Here is a 19046-nt window from a genome sequence, read left to right as displayed (position 1 = left end):
AGCCAATTACAAAGACATAACAACTTCCGCAACAATAATATAGTTCAATTTTTGCTCTTTTACTAATTAATCCATAACAGAATTAAGAGTGTAAGCCTTTGAAAGCTCCGCCAAGAGCATGATTCATTATGCAAATCTATTAAGTATCAACATCTTTTGCCTGTTAAAGGACCAACTCAACCAAAAGCTTAAGCTAATGGTTGAGGCCCCAGGAATAGTTTTATACTCTATCACGCCCCCTCACGCAAGAGCCCTTTGGGCTTGAAGACAGGTCTCCCTCATATGAGAAAGGAGGGGTGGATGAGATTCGAACCCGTGACCTTTTTGTCACGCTGGCTCTTGATACCATGTCAAAGGACCAACTCAACCAAAAGCTTAAGCTAATGGTTGAGGCCCCAGGAATAGTTTTATACTCTATCATTGCCCTACCAAAAAATAAAACTAAAACTAAAAATAATGACACACAAAAATAAGTGGAGAGAAATTATCCACGCCTAAGGCTCTAAGTTCTTCAAAGAGTGAATGGATTATTGAAGGACAACCAAATACTTTCAAGTGATAAACTATACCATTAAAGTTTACGTTTTGTGTTACTATAAATTGAACAAACATCTACACTACTTGTCTACTTCAATTCTAGCAACAATAATAATATAGCTTTCAGTAATTGTAGTACATTTTGTACTCTAAAACTAAAGAAAACTCATCACCTATGGATTTTAAGCCACTAAACACAGAAACTTTACAAAGTGATACTTCCAAAGCTATCAATTATATAACCAGCTATTATGAAAACATAGACAAGTACCCAGTTCAAAGCCAAGTTAAGCCTGGTTATCTTCGACAGTTGATACCAGATAGTGCACCTTCTTCGCCGCAATCTTTAGAGCATATACTTGAAGACGTCGATGAGAAGATTGTGCCTGGCTTAACTCATTGGCAAAATCCCAACTTCTTTGCGTATTACCCCGCAAATGCAAGCAATGCTGGTTTGCTGGGAGACATACTTTGCTCAGGGTTTAATGTGGTGGGTTTTACTTGGATATCGTCACCGGCTGCCACTGAGCTTGAAGCCATTGTTATGGATTGGATGGGAAAACTGCTAAACCTGCCTCAACATTTTCTTTTCTCTGGCGGAGGTGGTGGTGTCATGCATGGTACGTTATGCATGACAATATATATACATATATTGGAATATAGTGCTACTATTTTTGAACAAAAATTATGGACGCATATATTCATAGGCGGCTAAGGCCATGTGCAGGGTGAGCAACTGCACAGGGCCCCTGAAATTTAATGGCCTAATTCTATTAGTTGTTCGCAGTGGCGTATCCAGGAATTACGGGATGGGGGTACGGATGAGAAAAAAATCAAACAAAACAAAATACAATATTTGAGTTGATTTACGATTAAAAATTCAAATCAAAATACAATACCAATATCAATTAATGATTCGAATTACAACTAATTGAAAACGACAAAAATACATAAGTTTCAAATAAATAAAACTTACAAGTGCATCCCACGATATTAATTCCAAAGTTCCTTGATTCAAATCTAGTACTTCCAAAGTTCCTTGTTTCAAATTATATTTCACAACATCTAATTCCAAATTCAACTAATCTCAATTCGCAATCTCTATTTCAATTTTACAAATTCTAATATCTAATTTCAATTCAAATAATCTTTAATTTCAATTCAAGTAATATCAGTTCCATATTTCACAATTGCACAAATTAAAAAGTACATTTTTATAATTTCTTATTCCAATTCAAAATATCAATTCACATCAAGATGAAAAATCTATAATTTATAAATTAGCAGAAATAAAAAAATAAAAAAAAGAAAGTGGTGACCTGAGTTATGGCCTTCTGCCTTCCTCTAGCGAGTGTGGCGACCCGCGACTGTCGTTATGGCCTCCGGGCTTCGACAAAGTGGCGACCCGCGTAGGCATGCTGCGTTCTGGCCTCCGGGCTCCGGCAAAGTGGCGACAAAAAGGAACAAACGGTCCGGCAGAGGCGAAAAAGAAAGAAAGGAAGAGAGAGAAAAGAAAAGGTATGAGGGAGAGAAAAACGTTATACTGACCAGAGGAGAGAGAAAGAAAGGGACGCGTGATACTGAGGAGCGTCTGTCAGTCTTCAATCTTGGGCAGTGTAATTTTTTTTTTCTTTTTGCTTTTATTTCCTTCAACTTTTTTTTTTTTTTTTTTTTGAAAATGGGGGTACAGCTGTACCCACTGTACCCCCTGTAGATCCGCCCATGGTTGTTCGTCCAAAGAAATAGAGAAAAGAAAGCCTAAATCTAATTACAAATATAAAGAGATTAATTTCTATTTAGTGTTTTTCTTCTTCTTTTCCTATTTTCCAAAAAGCCCCATTTATAACTCTTCCCTCTCTTCTATTCACCATAAAATTTAATCTTTATAATTTAAATTAGCACAGGGCCACTAATTTTATGAGACGACCCTGGATATATTAAACATCCCAACTTTTAATAATGTTCTCAAATTAAAACTAAATAGTAACTATGCTTAACTACACCTATACATGTTATTTGTGACTTGAAATCTTGTGAAAATGACATAAGACTAACTTTGAATGGACATATCTCTTAATATATAAATGGTTTTGATGTGATTCAAATTGGAGGTGATAGTTTGTTGTTCCAAGAACTTTCCAACGACGGGTCATATGCCCAATTCCACTGAGAAACGATAAAGTTATGGCTGTTTTACGAAAAAGTGACAAAACTGTTTCGGCCCGCACCCGACCGACTACTCGTTTTATACGAATTTTTATATTTTTTAACACTAAGACCTAAGTTTTTAAGCTGTCATTAAAGTTATTATCGGAGATATTATAGGATTTATTAGTGTTTACTATAGTTGGCAAACGGGTCATACAGGTCGTGTACAAATCGATTCAACTTCGTGTTCGAGACGGGTTCGTGTCCATGATATTACGGGTTAGATACTTAGATCGAGTCAGATTAAATTATTTTTTAAATCTCGCAAATAAATAAAGCACATATAAGACTAATTATAGTAAGTTAAATAATTAATATACATTGGCTAAATCATATATAGTATTTCAGATAATTTTTTCTTAAATTTGTTTAAAAAGTAACTAATATGAAAACTTTTCGGGTTGCGTTCGGGTCATCAATATCAAATCCGTTTGGGGTCGGGTAGATTCAGGTCTGTTTTACTTTCGCGTCAGGTCGGGTTATTCAGGTTTCAATTCTATTTCGGGTCTTTATTTTCGGGTGGAGACGAGTTCATGTCGGGTATTCGTTGGAAACAGGTTCGGGTCCGGTCAACGGGTTTAGATCTATTTTGCAGGCTATAAGGTTTCCTTATGTTATAAAAGTACCTCTTGGTGATCATTGTTTGATACACAACTTTTAGCCTCAGTATTTTATGATTCCTTGTATTATTCTCTCTGTTTTTCTCCATCATAGTGAATAAACTCGAATCCCCTACCTGTGGACGTAGGTCTATTTTTACCGAACTACATAAATTCTTGTGTTCTTTTATTTATCTTCTTTATTTTTTTTTATTGTTCTTATTACTTTATTGATTTGTTCCACATTAATCAAATACTACAACACCCTTTCCTAACCATACATATATCATACAACTATAGGGATACGTATGATTTTGATTAAGAAAACCATACTATGTATCTAGGCAATCTAGCAGCCTTCCCAGAATCATAACTAGCTAAACGAGTTTTCTTGAACACGATTCTATATGTCTCGTTCTAAGATCAACAAAAATCTACCAATTAATACAAGGCAGCAGCTTTAAATATCAAAGTAAATAAACTTGGTAGCAATTTGTTTGGACTCGTTAGGGTTGGCCCATTACCTTGAGTGAGGCCTAACGTGTACACCTCTTGTCATGAAGATGACAAAACAAAATTTAATTGAAGCAATAATGTGACATACCATTTGCTGTACATTGATAAGTTGCTAGAGATGTAATTGAACTCATTCTATAAATTTCTATTACAAGCTAGTGCAATATCTAATTGAAGAAACTTAACAGGTCACTGTGTATTCTCAGCTAGCTAGTACAATTATCAATTATAATGAGAACTCAATTAATTACCAAGCTAAGCTCATCATATCAATATATAATGCAAAACTTGGATGACTTTCGCAGAAAGTACATGTGAAGCAGTAGTGTGCACACTGGCAGCTGCACGGGATCGAGCTTTGAATGTTCATGGTGAAGACAAGATAACCAAATTGATGGTTTATGCATCAGATCAAACCCATTTTACTTTCCAAAAAGCTTCTAAACTTGTTGGCATTCCACCTCGAAATTTTCGAGTACTTGCAACTTCATCCCACACAGAGTTTGCATTATCACCTGATATATTAAGGGCAACAATGGAGGCTGATGTATCACAAGGGCTGGTACCTTTATATGTTTGTGCTACTGTCGGGGCTACCCCATCAGGTGCTGTCGACCCCATTGATAGCCTTGCTAAAACTGCTACATGTTTTGGTGCTTGGCTTCATGTTGATGCTGCTTTTGCTGGTAATTTATAACCCCTCTCTATATACATATATGGACGACGTTGGAAAAGGTTGTCTCATATAGTGTAACATAATTCGCTTTTTCAGATTGCAGTTCGTGGGGAGATCAGGGAATTATGTTACATTTGATCTCGTCTAATTAACATTTTGTTTACATGCTTATTAATAATTTCAATCATTTAACAGGGAGTGCCTGCATATGCCCAGAGTATAGACACTATCTAAATGGAGTGGAACTTGCTGATTCAATAAGCATGAACCCACACAAATGGCTCCTATCAAATATGGGATGCTCATGCTTATGGCTTAAGAACCCCAAATTACTTGTGGATTCTCTTTCGAGTAAGCCCGAAATCCTCCGCAACAAAGCTACAGAATTTGAAGATGTAATAGACTACAAGGACTGGCAAATTGCTCTAAGCCGACGTTTTCGAGCCCTTAAACTTTGGATTGTCCTACGTCGTTATGGCTCAACAAATTTGATATCCCATATAAGAAGCGACATAGAGATGGCCAAACATTTTGAATCTTTGATTCAAAATGATAAGTTGTTTGAGTTGGTGGTACCTCGAAAATTTTCTTTGGTTTGTTTCATTCTAAGACCAGTTGGTAGAGATAATGAAGATGTGACAAAGATAAACCAGAAACTATTGGAAGCTGTAAACTCAAGTGGCGAGGCTCACATGACTCATGCAGTGATAGGAGGCAAATTTGCTATACGTTGTGCTATTGGAGGGACGTTGACTGAGAAATGTCATATAGATAACTTGTGGATGTTGATTCGAAAGAAGGCTGTAGCTATTACTTACCCAGGATTGAGTGCTCTAAAAAACTAAAACATAACGAGGTTGTTTGTAAGATTATAAGTTCAATTATTTCAGTAGAAATATCAATTTGCGTTTAGAATATATGAAAGCGTACTCAGTGCCGTTTCTGACATTTTTGGGGCCCTAGGCGCAAAACGAAAAATGGGCCCCAAAATATAGATTTTTTTTCTTCATATATCTGATTTTAGATACTAATTTTTGAAGTTGTGTCTCGAACCTATGCAAAAACAAATATAGCATTTGTCTTTTAGAAATATGGTGGTATTAGTACGCTTTAGTTTATTTCTTCAATAACTTATTTTCTTAAAAGAATTTCTTAAGTATTGAACTCCATCATCATTGAATAATCTAAAAGTCTTTCTCATGGTAAAGTTATCATTTATCACCAAAAAGAGAAAACTATATCTATCCATAAAAAATACCCAAACACCCATATGAAAAATAAAAATTTGGAAAGGAAGAAAATTGTTCAAAAAAATTAAAATATTAGAAAAAAAAATTAATAGAATGTGCAAAGATATTATTACGAAACAACGACATTTGAAAATAAAATCAAAAAGAAATCAAATATCAAAATTAATACACAGACTTATATTTGACGGTCTATCCATGAGTACATGGTTATGTTTAAAATAAAATGGTAAGGTTTGAACATAAAGGTTCAAAGTTTTAAAATTTTAACACTTATGCTTTGAAGTAAAAACCTCAACGATTATAAGATTATGAGCTAAAACCTTTTTACTTCAAATTAAAACCTTTTGGTCTTAATGGTCTATCCCAAGACTTACTCAGTATAGATAATAGTTTTTCAATTGATTTTCAAAGCTCCTTGTTGAGAAAACTTTTTTAGTAAAATTGTTTTAGATGATTGAAACTCATATGAATTGGAGTGTGGTACCATACAAATTATAGATGATAATTCTTTATCACTATTCAATGGGAATATTGGACAAAAATTTGCTATTAATTGTTGAACCTTTTGGGGAAAATAATGTTTTACATTTGAATTAAAGGTGAGATGATTGGGAAAACACAAAGAAGTTCATGAGATTGGCAAAATATTAGAACTAGGAGGTGAAAGTTTAGGAAAAAAGATAGTAATAAAGGTCCCTAAAATATTCTCTTTCTTCTTTTCTTGTTCGGTATTTTCCGAGTATCCCCGCACAGAAGCAATTACTTTTTTTTTTTTACTACTTCATATGACATATTTTCTAATTTGGGCCCCTTGATGAGCTGGGCCCTAGGCGGTTGCACTCGAGGCCTACCCCCAGAACCGGCCCTGAGCGTACTAAATATATTGGACATCCCGACCCCCTAAACATTGAAAAGTGTGTATCATCTATTTGAATTTTGAAAAATGTAATCTTTGACAATCTTTGTTTTAAAATTAGTTATTACAAATGCTTTTCGTTACAAAAGACCTGTTTAATGAATTTAACAAGGTTTGAAATAATATCCTAATATGGTATTGTAACAAATACTCCTTCTGTATTTTTTTTTTATCTTTCTCACTTAGGATCTTAACACTATTCACAATTAGAAAGAATCTTTTAGATTTTTCTCAATATATAAGAAAAAATATCGTCATGTGGAATCTTGTTTGATTCGTTTTAATGAGTACTTTATTAATATTTAATTATTATAATTTTTACAAATATGTAATAAAAGATATCTAATGTAAAATAAGTGCATTAGTAAACATGCAAAGTCAAAGTAAGAAAGATAAAAAAATATAGACGGAGTATTAATTAGAGTAGAATGGACTAATGAAGGAAAGCCTTTCCAAACCTTGTGGGTGGATCTAGATTGAAGCTTGACTCAACCATGGACCAAAAACCGAATATTCTATTTTCCAAATTTGTCCATCCCTATGCAATTTTCACTTTATTAGGTTTCTAAAAATTCATACGAAAATCGTTAATGGTCCAAAATCATTCTCAACAACACAACAAAATAAAATTAACTGCGAAAGTGGTGACTGATGACGCAAATTAAATACCAAACTAAATAACATAAACAATCTCACCACCAATCCTTAAACCCTACGCGCTACACACCTCATCAAAAGCATCCAATCATTAAGCGCGTGACTTACACACTCTTGTAAAATCGCGTAGTGAGAATGGCAAAACACCTCCTGTAAACCAGGGAGTGCCACGTGTACCCCTACCTGGCATCAAAGCATCGCATCTTCTCAGAGTTTCGTTCCAAAAAATTAAAAATAAAACAAAAAGAAAACCACCATAAACGACGAAGATAGCTATGGCGGTATTTTCTCTCTCCTCCAATCATCATCACATTTATCATCATCATCATCAGTTTCTTCGTCATCACAATCACTCTGAACTTTCTCTCTCGTCTGAAAGGTTATAAATTTCGTCGAAATTATTCCAATTTCGTTTCTGATTGTTGATGATGACGATAATTTAATTCTCGAACTTCGTTTTTATCCGATTAGGGTTTCAATTGAGTTTCCAGTTCTCAGGTATTTTATTTTCTTGTTTAATCGGTGGTAAAGTTGATTATAGGTTGATTTTAGGCTTGTTATATTGATTTCGGATAATCTGGTTTTTTATGCTCAAGTTAATTTGATTATTGTGGAATATTGTAGTGAATTTTATATTGTATTTGAGTTCAATGGTGAAATTCTGGGGTTTGGACTATAGTAATGTGTAATTTAGAGAAAGAATGTCTGGAAGAGTCATCAATTGATTATAATCAACTGCTAAATCAGGCTGATTTTGTTGCAATGGATAGTAGTAATACTAGTGTGAGTAATAATATAGCGAATTTAGGTAATGATGAAGCAACTAGAGTGAAGTTTTTGTGTAGTTTTGGGGGGAGTATTTTGCCTCGTCCTCAGGATGGCAAGCTTAGATATGTTGGGGGAGAGACGAGGATTGTGAGTGTTCCGCGTGATATTGGGTATGAGGAATTGATGGGGAGGATGCGGGAGCTTTATGAGGGAGCCGCGATATTGAAGTATCAGCAACCTGATGAGGATCTTGATGCCCTTGTGTCGGTTGTTAACGATGATGATGTTATTAATATGATGGAGGAGTATGATAAGTTGGGGTCCGCTGATGGGTTTACCAGACTAAGGATTTTCTTGTTTTCTCATCCGGAGCATGATGTATCACCACATTACATGGATGGGGATGAGAGGGAGACTGAGAGAAGGTATGTGGATGCTTTGAATAGCCTTTGTGACTCCCCAGAGTATAGGAGACAACAGCTTAATGATTCCCCAATAATGACTCCTGTTGATGAAGTTCACATTGCTGATCAGCTCTTTAGTTCAATGAATCTCGAAGGAAATGTGCATAATCAGAGAAACTATGAGATGGGTTTGGCACAGTATAGTTTGAGGCAGCTTGCTATTCCTAGTATGGGTTCAGGGCAACATATGGCACCTGCTCCACCAAGATACAACGAAGAAGCTCCATGGAGTCCCGCATTCTATTCCCCTAGATGCGCTGGACTTCAGGATACACGCACATTCACTGAATTTCCATCTTCACCATCATCTGCTCGTTGTCGCATACCTTTTCAAGAAGTACCAGATAAATGTATGGACAGGATGCTGGATGAACCTACTCTTCAACAAGTAAATAGTCAAGTTCTATTTGACCATCAACAGCAGTACACCGACAACGTAGCCTGGCTGCCCACTGGAGGCGTACCTGTTGACCGGGGTGGATTTCCTGGCAACATACTTAATGGGCACAGTGTTCTGGATGGACCAAACGTCTGTGAGCATTGCAAGATGACTTTTCAAAGGAATCCAGTTGCTTCTGACTATCACTGGAAGGCTGATAGCCAGTGTCATATGGAACAGGCCAATGTTGCAAATGGATTTCCTCAGGTTGCCAATCACTGTGTTGAATGCCTTCCAAAGAGGGAACCTGTTATGTTGAACACAGATCCAAAGTTACAGCATAGCTTACCTGGAGTTGGAAGGATGGGTGAGTATTACAACTTAGATGGTTCTGGTGCAAGTATTTCTATGAGGCCGAATAACTTACTGGAGGGGCCCCTTGTGCCAACAACTTATGCGCACCTTGAAGATCCTCGTTACATTCGAGCTGGTGCTGAATTGGGAGGTGAGGTATTCCATGGCCAAGCCGTTCCTCCTGGCTCACATGCTCATATTCCCTTGGAAGAGCGAGGTGTCCATGCTCCAAACTTGACCTACTCTTATGGTACTGACATTCCTCACCAAGGATTACGTAGCCATCCTTCTGCACAGGCTACGTGGAGGAATGTCCCAACCCCAGTGCATGTGCCTCCAGTGTATGACTCGTCGAATCTCCAGCTGAGAAACGGTGTGCCTAGCCCAGTAGTTCCCAGGGCGAATGTTGAAGCCAATCCAAGAGTCTTCGTTGGAGTTGATCAAAGTCCTTGGGGTGAGTCTTCGCGGAGGAGGCTAGGAGCTGAAGGATCTGCTGCACCAGATTATCCATATAGCCAATATTCGAAGTTGAGTGCTGGTGTTCCATTACAGGAAGTTCATCCAATATATCCTCAAGATCCTTTAAGAAGTACACCTGGTATGGTTAGTATCCCTCCTATGGAATCTATGAGACCTTCTGAGTTGCCCTCAATTTTAATGAATGAGAATACGCTGCCTTCTGGAGCTAGAGATCACACTTCAGTACAAAGAGATGATACTGATAATCCTGGGGTCTGGTTTGGTGAAAGAAGCATCCATCATGAATTAAGTGAAACTACTAACTTGAGAAAAGCTGAACGCCCAGGTGCAGATGGTTTCATCTCTATTGAACAAAATAATAATACAGAGAAGAGTTCCACTTTGATGTCACCCAATGCTATCATGTCCAATGGCATAAAGTCTGCTGGAGTAATTAAGGATGGTACTGAACAGGGAGAAATCAATAATTGTTTACCAACAGAGAAGGTAGACTTGAGTTTCCTGCCTGAATTAGTTGCGTCTGCCAAGAAAGCTAAACTGGAAAGTGCTGAAAGGGTGAAAGCCAGAGCTCAGGAAGATGGAAATCCTGCTATCTTGCACGACAGACCTGCAAGAGTTGCTGAAACTGACGAAACATTAGCGGTTAGTGTTAGATTGACCTGTTTGTATTAGATCTCATTTATGTGAAATTTTTCATGTTTCAACTATTTCTCTTACGATGCTTCTGGATCGTGTAATAGGATGTTGATGGTAATTCAGAGGGTGGATCTGAAAATGATAATATTGATACTTCTAAGATTGAGCGCACGGAGGCTGAAGACGAAGTTATTGCTAAAGGCCTTCAGGTGCTTCCTTTCAGCCTCTTCTCTTTCTCTTCTAGTGTTGCACTTATTTTTTAAGATGGGGTTGGGGCATTGGGGTATATGAAGAGAAGTCTGTAAAAAGGAACAATAGTTATTTTCCGAGCATTAGTCCTGCCTGCAATCCAGCCAGACAGTAAGTCTTCGACTAATAGGCTTCGCCTGCGTCATTGTTCTTGGTAAAATCTACTATTATTGAACGCCTTGGTTGAGATATGGACGTTGGCTGGTTGCATGATTCTTTCATTTTCATTTTTGAATTTATGAGTTATGACTACCTACTTGCATTCACTATGCTTAATGACATTCTGTGGAATGATTTTCTTGTTTGTGCTATAATTACTGATTATGAAGTTCTTTTCATGACAAGCACTAAACACTGACCTTTTGTTGGTTTCAGACCATTAAAAATGCTGATCTAGAAGAGATTCGGGTACTTGGCTCTGGGACATATGGCTCTGTTTTCCATGGGAAGTGGAAGGGTTCTGATGTAGCGATAAAGAGAATCAAAGCCAGTTGCTTTGCCGGACGACCTTCTGAAAGAGAACGACTGGTATGTTAAATTATTTTGAGTTCCTTACTATGAGTATCATTTGGTTGTAAATGCTGTTAGCTGTGATTAGAACTTATTGAGAACTGTTCTTCCATATTATCTTTTGATATCCACTGAGACTCCTTTCGATCTTTTCGTAAGCATGCTTCACATCACTTCTCATTGACTCGCCCATTATGACTTCATTTCTGTATTGTATTTACATTTACATAAAATTATCTTTTGTCTGAGGAACTGATGACATACTAATGGTGTTATTATAGATCGCAGACTTTTGGAAGGAGGCTTTCTTATTAAGTTCATTGCATCATCCAAATGTAGTTTCCTTTTATGGTATAGTACGTGATGGGCCTGATGGAACATTAGCAACAGTTACTGAATTCATGATTAATGGATCACTGAAACAGTACTTGCAAAAGAAGGACAGGTATTGACATTTAATGACTACTAATTTTTAGTAGTGAACCTTTTACTTGTTTATTAAGGATTGCAATGACTGATTTTTAACAATGTTTTCACTTTATCTTTTGGATGGGGAATGAGGATTTTCTTTGACTATTTGTATAGTGGTCTTATAAGTTTCTTTCATTTGCTGAGCAGAACAATTGATCGCCGTAAGAGACTCATCATAGCTATGGATGCAGCATTTGGAATGGAATATTTGCATGGGAAGAACATAGTGCATTTTGATTTGAAATGTGAAAATCTTCTGGTCAACATGAGGGATCCTCATCGGCCAGTGTGTAAGGTATTGTGTTTCTTAAGAATCGTATTTTATTATGCTCTTCCAAGTTCTAACCAGGTTTCCAGAGGGAATCTACTACCAGATCCTTCTTTTTTGCCTGTTATGTGTGGTCAGGCAGTGCTTCTTCTGTTGTTGTTTTGTTATGTGACCTCATTAAGTGAACTTCATACCTTTTGGGGTTGTTAGTATGATCTGATGTGGAGATTGCGTATGAAGAAGCTGATATCATCTGCAAGTATTTAGATGGAAACACATGCATATGAACAAAGAAGAAAAATAAAATATATTGGTTATAGATTACTACTTGCAAATGACACACTTTTGGGAAATTATTGCATCTTCTTGTATTTGTGGTGTTGTGTCTGAACTATTGCAAGCCTACTGCTTTCAAATTATTAGTGGACCAGGGTACTGGATACGAGGACAGTTGTTTTACTGCTCTAGCTTAGTACCTGCTTAAATCTTGATTAGCAAAATCTTATATAGAAATTATTTGGCAATGCTGTTTTTTTATTTGTATATTTGTGCCTTTTGTTTTTCGTACTTTATGTTTGTAAAATGTGTCTTCTTCCTCATACAAAAAGTCACTTTCTTATGGTGTGATTATGGTTTTTTTAGAAGCAGTCACCACTCACTACACTAGCTCATACTGGTCAGGATTAAGGCTGTTGGGCTTCTGGAATCCACAGATGTGTGGAATTTCATGCTGGATAATGGTCCATGTATTAAGTGTTTGTCATGGGCCACAGCAATGTGAACAGTGTCAATGCCTTTATCTCTCCCCTGCCGCCCTGTGGCCCTGCCTTTTCTTGTTGGTGGCGGGATTACAGAAAAGGGGAACGCTTAATCTAAGATGTATGCCAATGTGGACTTAGTTCAGTAGGCATCCATATGTCCATATTTTATAATAATGGGTATGTCACCTCAATATATGATCTTGTGGCTACGTAATCATATGCAAGTGATCCAATCGTCAAAATGTTAGCAACAAATAAATTGCACTATGTCGTTGGACTTGTAATATTTGTAATGTTTCTTTTATTTTCCAAAAACCTCCCCATGGATAGATAAATAGCACGTCTTTTTATTGGCCAGCCGGTCCAGATTTGCTTTCTGTTATTGAGGATAAAACATTTCTTAATGTAGAAGATGCTTAAGAAGAATTATTTGTGGCAGATATTGTCTATCTAGAGACGTTGCTCTCATATTTTATTCGGATTTGGTCTTCAATAATCTTAAACATAAATTGCAGTGAGTGCATATTGCTCCTCATGCACAATGCATCCAGAAATAATGTCATTACTCATTAGATTGAAATATTCGATTCACGTACAATTGTGCAAGAGCGAAAATTAGCTATCTTTTCATGTTTGGGATGTAGGGCGTACAGGATTTCGTCACTTAACATCTCTCCAACTTTACATGGTTTGTTTATGTGTCTTTAGGAATGATTAGACGTGTACAACAGGTCAATTCTTTGGCCATCAGCTTGCACAGCTATTTGGGTGTTCTGTTTAGGAAGGAATTCTAAAAAGTTTCAGGATAGGGTTCCTCTCATAGAGATCAATGGGAGAGAGTTGTATCCTTTTTGAAGCCATTGTTTCTGGGATGTTTTAAATATTTTTATTAAAATTTAACTTCATTTACATGTTTTTTTCTATTGGTTTATTAGTCCACGTTTGAGGGATCTTGGTCCTTCCTTTTTGTATATTCTTCTCTTTGAGTCTTGTAAAGAAGTCTTTCTATATAAACCCAAGTCAAAATCAATTGAATGAGGCATTAGTGGGTGAAAGTCGTGAATTTATGGCCCATAAATACTTGCCTGGCTTTTCTGGCGCTAATACATTAGTTTGAATAATCTCTAGTAGTCGGTAATGGCTGAGACTGAATTGCGTCATCTCTTCATTTTATCAAGATTAGTAAGATTTTGTTTTGCCATGTCCTTCTAGATAAGAATAACATTGACCTGTTTTCCTTTGTCCTTTTAGATTGGTGATCTGGGCTTGTCAAAGGTGAAGCAACATACTTTGGTGTCAGGTGGTGTTCGTGGGACTTTACCGTGGATGGCCCCGGAGCTGCTTAGTGGAAAGAGTAACATGGTGACAGAAAAGGTGAATATTGGAAGTTTTTTCTGTTTATTTCTCCCCTTGATATTAACCTTTCACTTATGTGCTGTAGATTGATGTTTACTCATTTGGAATTGTAATGTGGGAGTTGCTCACTGGGGAGGAACCTTATTCAGATAAACATTGCGCTTCTATTATTGGTATGTAAATCTTGTCAAAGCTCTATGCACTTCACATTTACAACTGCTATTTTTTCTTGCCTGTTTTGATTTGAAATTTGGAAACTCTTATCTACGATATTGAGAGAGCTTCTCGACATTCTTATATAAGGTTAAGCGAAAAGAAAATGGTACCTTTTTTTACTCGAATGGTAAGTATCTTTGTAACAGAAATTGTAATGCTGAGTTATGATACATGCAAAAGCAGCTAATTGACAAGTCTATGTGGTGCAATGCCACTGGTTCGGTGGTTCCATATATAGCAAGCACACCAATGACCAAACCCTAACTACTCTAAATAATTTTTCATTAATGGTAAAAGCTCGTAGAAGCTGCAATTAAGATTAATTCTAGGCTCTAATTGTGGAGCTTTAGTCAAAATCATCTCTAATTCTGCTTTACCAAGCAAAGTGAAAAGCCTACTCTTTTCTGCTACTTGATTAGTAGGATCAGAATTCCTTTTCTGTATGTAGGATCATTTTAATTACATTATGCAAAGGAAACTGAACAACATAATCTTGACTGTCTCCCCTGTATTGTTTTTGTGGGGGCTGAATTAGATTGTTTTGAAGAGCTAACCCAACAAGATTCATCGCTTCTGTCCTAGCAGCTTTGCGTTCTTGATTTATATTGAAAGAATCCCCAACTTCGGTAGAAGAATTAGCCTCCTATAGTACAATCCTGTTATAGACTAATTTTGTTCTTTATCTACTTAGAAGAACTTGTTAGAGTCTCTTTCTAGTATTAGTTACCTGTTGTATTCTATGCAAGAGTTCACTAGCTTGAGGGCTTAAAGATATATGTCTATAGCCTTTTCTTTTATATAGGAGGCACAACTTGGAATTCTAGCAATACTTTAGGCATGATCGCACATCTTAGGAGATACTTTCATGATTTAGTAGAGTAGCGAGTGACTGTAGTCTCCTCTCTGTCTTTAGCAGTGTTTGTAATATAGGAAGAAGTTTCGTGATTCCTTTCTTGCTAGATTTTCTAGTAAGCCAACAAATCAAATGAAATTATCAGGACAATGTTCTATATACTCCATTTTTTACTAATGACTGGCAGGATTTTTCTTCCCGAGAATAATGTAATGCTAGATATGGCAGGAGCTCCTCATCCACCTCTTATAATATTAATTACCCCTATTTTGTCTTAAAGAGAGAGAAACATTCAAGTCCTGGCTAGATTGATTGTCTCCTTTGAGAAATGAGCCCTTTTGCTATCATCAAGCCTCTTCAAGAACACATGAAATCACTGTGGCTTTGAGGGAGACTGCTTTTGTTTGTCTTGCATTATATTTGGATGAAGAGATATTGAGGGAAGGAAATGGGATGTTTATTGTATCCAAAAAGCAACTGCGCCTGTTCTTTTTCCCCAATTTTCCTTTGTGCTATCCAAACGAAGAATAGTTTTCCATATATCTTCTTTTTCTTTCCCTTCCGCTTTTGATTCCTTTCCCCTTCCCATTTCCCTCGGTCCCTTTTTCTTCTTTCGCGTTCTCCCACTGTTGCTAACCAAACAATGTGTCCGATGAGAAGTGGTATTGATTCGTCCAGCTATATTACACCTCTAGATAAGATTGTTTAATGATACTAGCATGGGAAGGACAGCCTAGCTGAAACGAGGTACAGTTTAAGTTCTATTTACAAGGTTCCAAAGTTGAGGGAGATTAATGGAACTAGACATGTTCTCTTTTTGGAAAGATATCTCACTTCTTTAGTTTCAAGAAGGTAATACGCCTTAAGAAAGACTAAGATGGTACTACTACAATTTTAGTTATCTATGTTGATTTATGACTATCAAAGGATATGCATGCCGTGTGTCTTGATTGGCTGTTTTATTTGACGTCTCAATTATATTAATGGACGTGAAAGAAGTGATGGATTTAGAAATTTCTTACAACCTTTTGTTGGCTTTGAGTCTAAGCTTCTTACAGCCACCTTTGTATCTGCTGACATTTGAGTTGGTTGCAGGTGGTATTGTGAACAATACATTGCGTCCTCAAATCCCAACCTGGTGTGATCCTGAATGGAAGTCTTTAATGGAAAGCTGTTGGGCGCCTGAACCGGCTGAGAGGCCATCATTTTCAGAGATTTCCCAGAAGCTGAGGAGTATGGCTGCAGCAATGAATGTGAAATGATGGCACAAGGCAGCCACAAACTTTGCAGGTTTGATGCTATTAGCTGGGCCAATGATCTCTCAAGTTATGGAAAGATAATAATATATGCTGCATTTTGCTTCATTCTCAACTCTGATGAAGCATAAAGGCTATACCATCAGTTCATATATAATTCTTTTGTGTGTATGCACACTGTTACCTGACATTCAGAAAGATCAGAAACTTGGGAGTGCCTTCCCAAACAGAATGTAAGTTTTTCCTTGCTTGCAAGATACACCTGAAACTTTGGTTTATTTATCTTCAGTTAAGACTAACAGTGTGTGACGAGCAATTATTGAGGAAGGGGAGGCATGGAACTTAGAGGAGAGGGAGGAAGTATGAGTCGGCTTGTGTATTCCTTTCAAACCTTTCTTATTGGAAGATTTAGTACATTAAAGGGGAAGGAGAACATTAATCTTCTAATTCTCTTCCCACACTTTCCGCTTCCTATAACTCCATATATACACACAAAAAACTGTGTCCCTTGTCTCTTACCTCCCCTCCTCAGATTCCCCTCATCCGAACTCACTAAAGATATTTGAATGACGCTTTGGAGCTTAATCTTGGAATCATGTCACCTTTGTGCAGAGTGCGATGTTTACAAAAATGGTGGTCGATCCGTTGAGAGGAGGGTTCTTTCGATATCTAAGCAGAAGTTGTGGACTCGATTGTATATAAGCCAATATAACATATAGCATGATCCATAAAGGAGCAAATACTATTTTGCTTGTATTTGACTGAGGAAGGGGTCAAGTTCTTTTGGTTTACACTGTAGAACATGAATAAATTCTGGGTAACAGTCATTGACTTCGTGTACGCAGCTGTATAGAAACACATGATTCTTGCTTCAATGGCACTCTATAATACTGATGTATTGTTATCACAAATTGATGATTCTGTTGTCAAGCAACGAGCTAAAAATACGCCTGGAAGAGAAGCTTAGCTAAATGATATTGTGACATATTTTTTGATTTCAATTTTACATGTCAAAATTTCGTGAAATTGCATTTGACATTTTGACGGATTTATTTCAGCTTTCCTATTGTGACGGATTTATCACCATGGCATTTCTTTTGTGTACGTAAAAGAAACATTTTAATATGAATTTGTGGATATTAACAACTTAACAAGTATTTTTGGGGTTGATTATGTACTATAATTCATTTTTATTGTCCTTTGTTAAAAGAAAAACCTAAAAAAAAAAAAATTATATCTAATTGAAGACAAAGTAAACCCTACCGAGAAAGTTCGGTTGTTATTGTTTCTCTTTAGCGGTTTTCGGTTCTCATGAACACTAAAACAGAAATCTTGATATTAAGGATCAGTTCGTTATTGTTTTTAGTTTTTAGTTTTCAGTTTTTTTTTTTAACACTAAAAATCGAAAGAGAGGAAATCTGAAATCAGAAAAAGTGGTTTTCACTTTTTAGTTGTCAGTTTTCACTAAATTTGACTATTTTTTTATTCTTTATAGAACATATATTGCTTGACTTTGAAAATCAAAAAACCAAACAACACTGAACGGGTCCTAAAGGTGCTTGCGTTATCGTTTTTTTTCTTTTTAGTTTTTAGTTGTCAATTTTCAAAATTAACATGCTTAGTATAAGTATGGCCAATTTTAAGTTCAATGTATTCTTGTATTATATGACTTTTATATCATAAAATTGAAAATTGATAATGATCTTAAACATACCCTAACAAAAGCAATTTCTAATTTTGTGTTGTCAACTTTTAAAATTTTCGAGAATAAGGTTGCTACGACTTATTTTAATTTTTATTGTGCCACCACATGATTTTTACCATTATAAAATTAAAAATTGAAAATTATTAGTAATGTCAAACGAGTCTTATTATATAACATGGTCCACATGGATGTGTTATTTAAAATTAAAATAAAATATGATATGTGATTATAGGAATTGAAATGAAGGAAGAAATAAATAAAGATATAAGAAAATGCCATATTGGCAGGTATGCAAGGGATACTTTGTACTTGTAGTGTTGTAGATATAGGAGCGGTTAAGGTGAAGAATTATATCAAATCAATCATCAAAGCGTCCTTTGTTGCATGGTCCCAAATCCCAATATTCTCTGCTGCAGGTGAATACTTTGATTTTGCGATCATCTGAAGAGTAGCAAAAACTATTGTTGCTTTCTTCTTTTAAACTCTAGTTGACTTTTTGCTATGATTCCAATTAATTTGCTAATATGTAATTTGGATATGTTTGTTTGCATGAATATTATGGGCAGGAAAATTAAGGGTCACTATCATGGGCTGAAAAATATACTTCAAAAATCTTTGGTACTTGATACATAAATTAATGGGTGATTAACCTAACATTTGGACCTTGTTTCTTCTGTCCAAGTCAACTTTATGGTTTGCTTCTTATTTCTTAAGTCATATCTCTTGAACAATAATTCTTGCATGACCAACGATAAAAATTGCTTACAACGTGATTTTTATTGTAGTCTTACATATTGGATGCCTTATGCCACTTATATCATAGTATCATTGTCACTTTGATTCAAGTCAACAAGTGTTTCAGATATCTTGAAGTAGTGTCGATTTAATCAGATTTCTCAATTTACTAGATTAATTTAGTAATTATAAGTCTGTATAAATTTATAATGGCTATTGACTATAA

The 19046-nt window shown here is 36.1% G+C and overlaps 2 protein-coding genes across 3 annotated transcripts; both read left to right on the top strand.

Moving 5' to 3' along the window:
- Window positions 1–578: 578 nt before the first annotated feature.
- On the top strand, window positions 579–6692 carry LOC104902495 (phenylacetaldehyde synthase). Its single transcript, XM_048635018.2, has 3 exons — window positions 579–1157; window positions 4166–4546; window positions 4732–6692. Exons 1-3 carry the CDS (start codon window positions 713–715, stop codon window positions 5379–5381), a joined length of 1476 nt encoding a protein of 491 aa, XP_048490975.1. The 5' UTR covers window positions 579–712; the 3' UTR covers window positions 5382–6692.
- Window positions 6693–7577: 885 nt separating this feature from the next.
- On the top strand, window positions 7578–17381 carry LOC104902423 (uncharacterized). Of its 2 annotated transcripts, XR_791375.3 has the most exons (9): window positions 7578–10446; window positions 10545–10649; window positions 11065–11217; window positions 11481–11644; window positions 11818–11965; window positions 13951–14073; window positions 14141–14228; window positions 16220–16613; window positions 16993–17381. XR_791375.3 is itself a non-coding variant. In XM_010690199.3 (8 exons), the coding sequence occupies exons 1-8, from the start codon at window positions 8041–8043 to the stop codon at window positions 16384–16386; spliced, it is 3354 nt and encodes a 1117-aa protein (XP_010688501.1). In that variant the 5' UTR covers window positions 7578–8040; the 3' UTR covers window positions 16387–17381. The 2 variants fall into 2 exon arrangements, 1 of the variants encoding a protein (XP_010688501.1); XM_010690199.3 differs by having other exon boundaries at window positions 16220–17381.
- Window positions 17382–19046: the final 1665 nt, after the last annotated feature.

Source organism: Beta vulgaris, chromosome 8, assembly GCF_026745355.1.
Source record: "Beta vulgaris subsp. vulgaris cultivar EL10 chromosome 8, EL10.2, whole genome shotgun sequence".
In the NCBI taxonomy this organism is placed as follows: Eukaryota; Viridiplantae; Streptophyta; class Magnoliopsida; order Caryophyllales; family Amaranthaceae; genus Beta; species Beta vulgaris.
Note: the sequence above shows the minus strand (reverse complement) of the source record. Positions and strands in the feature narration are given on the sequence as shown.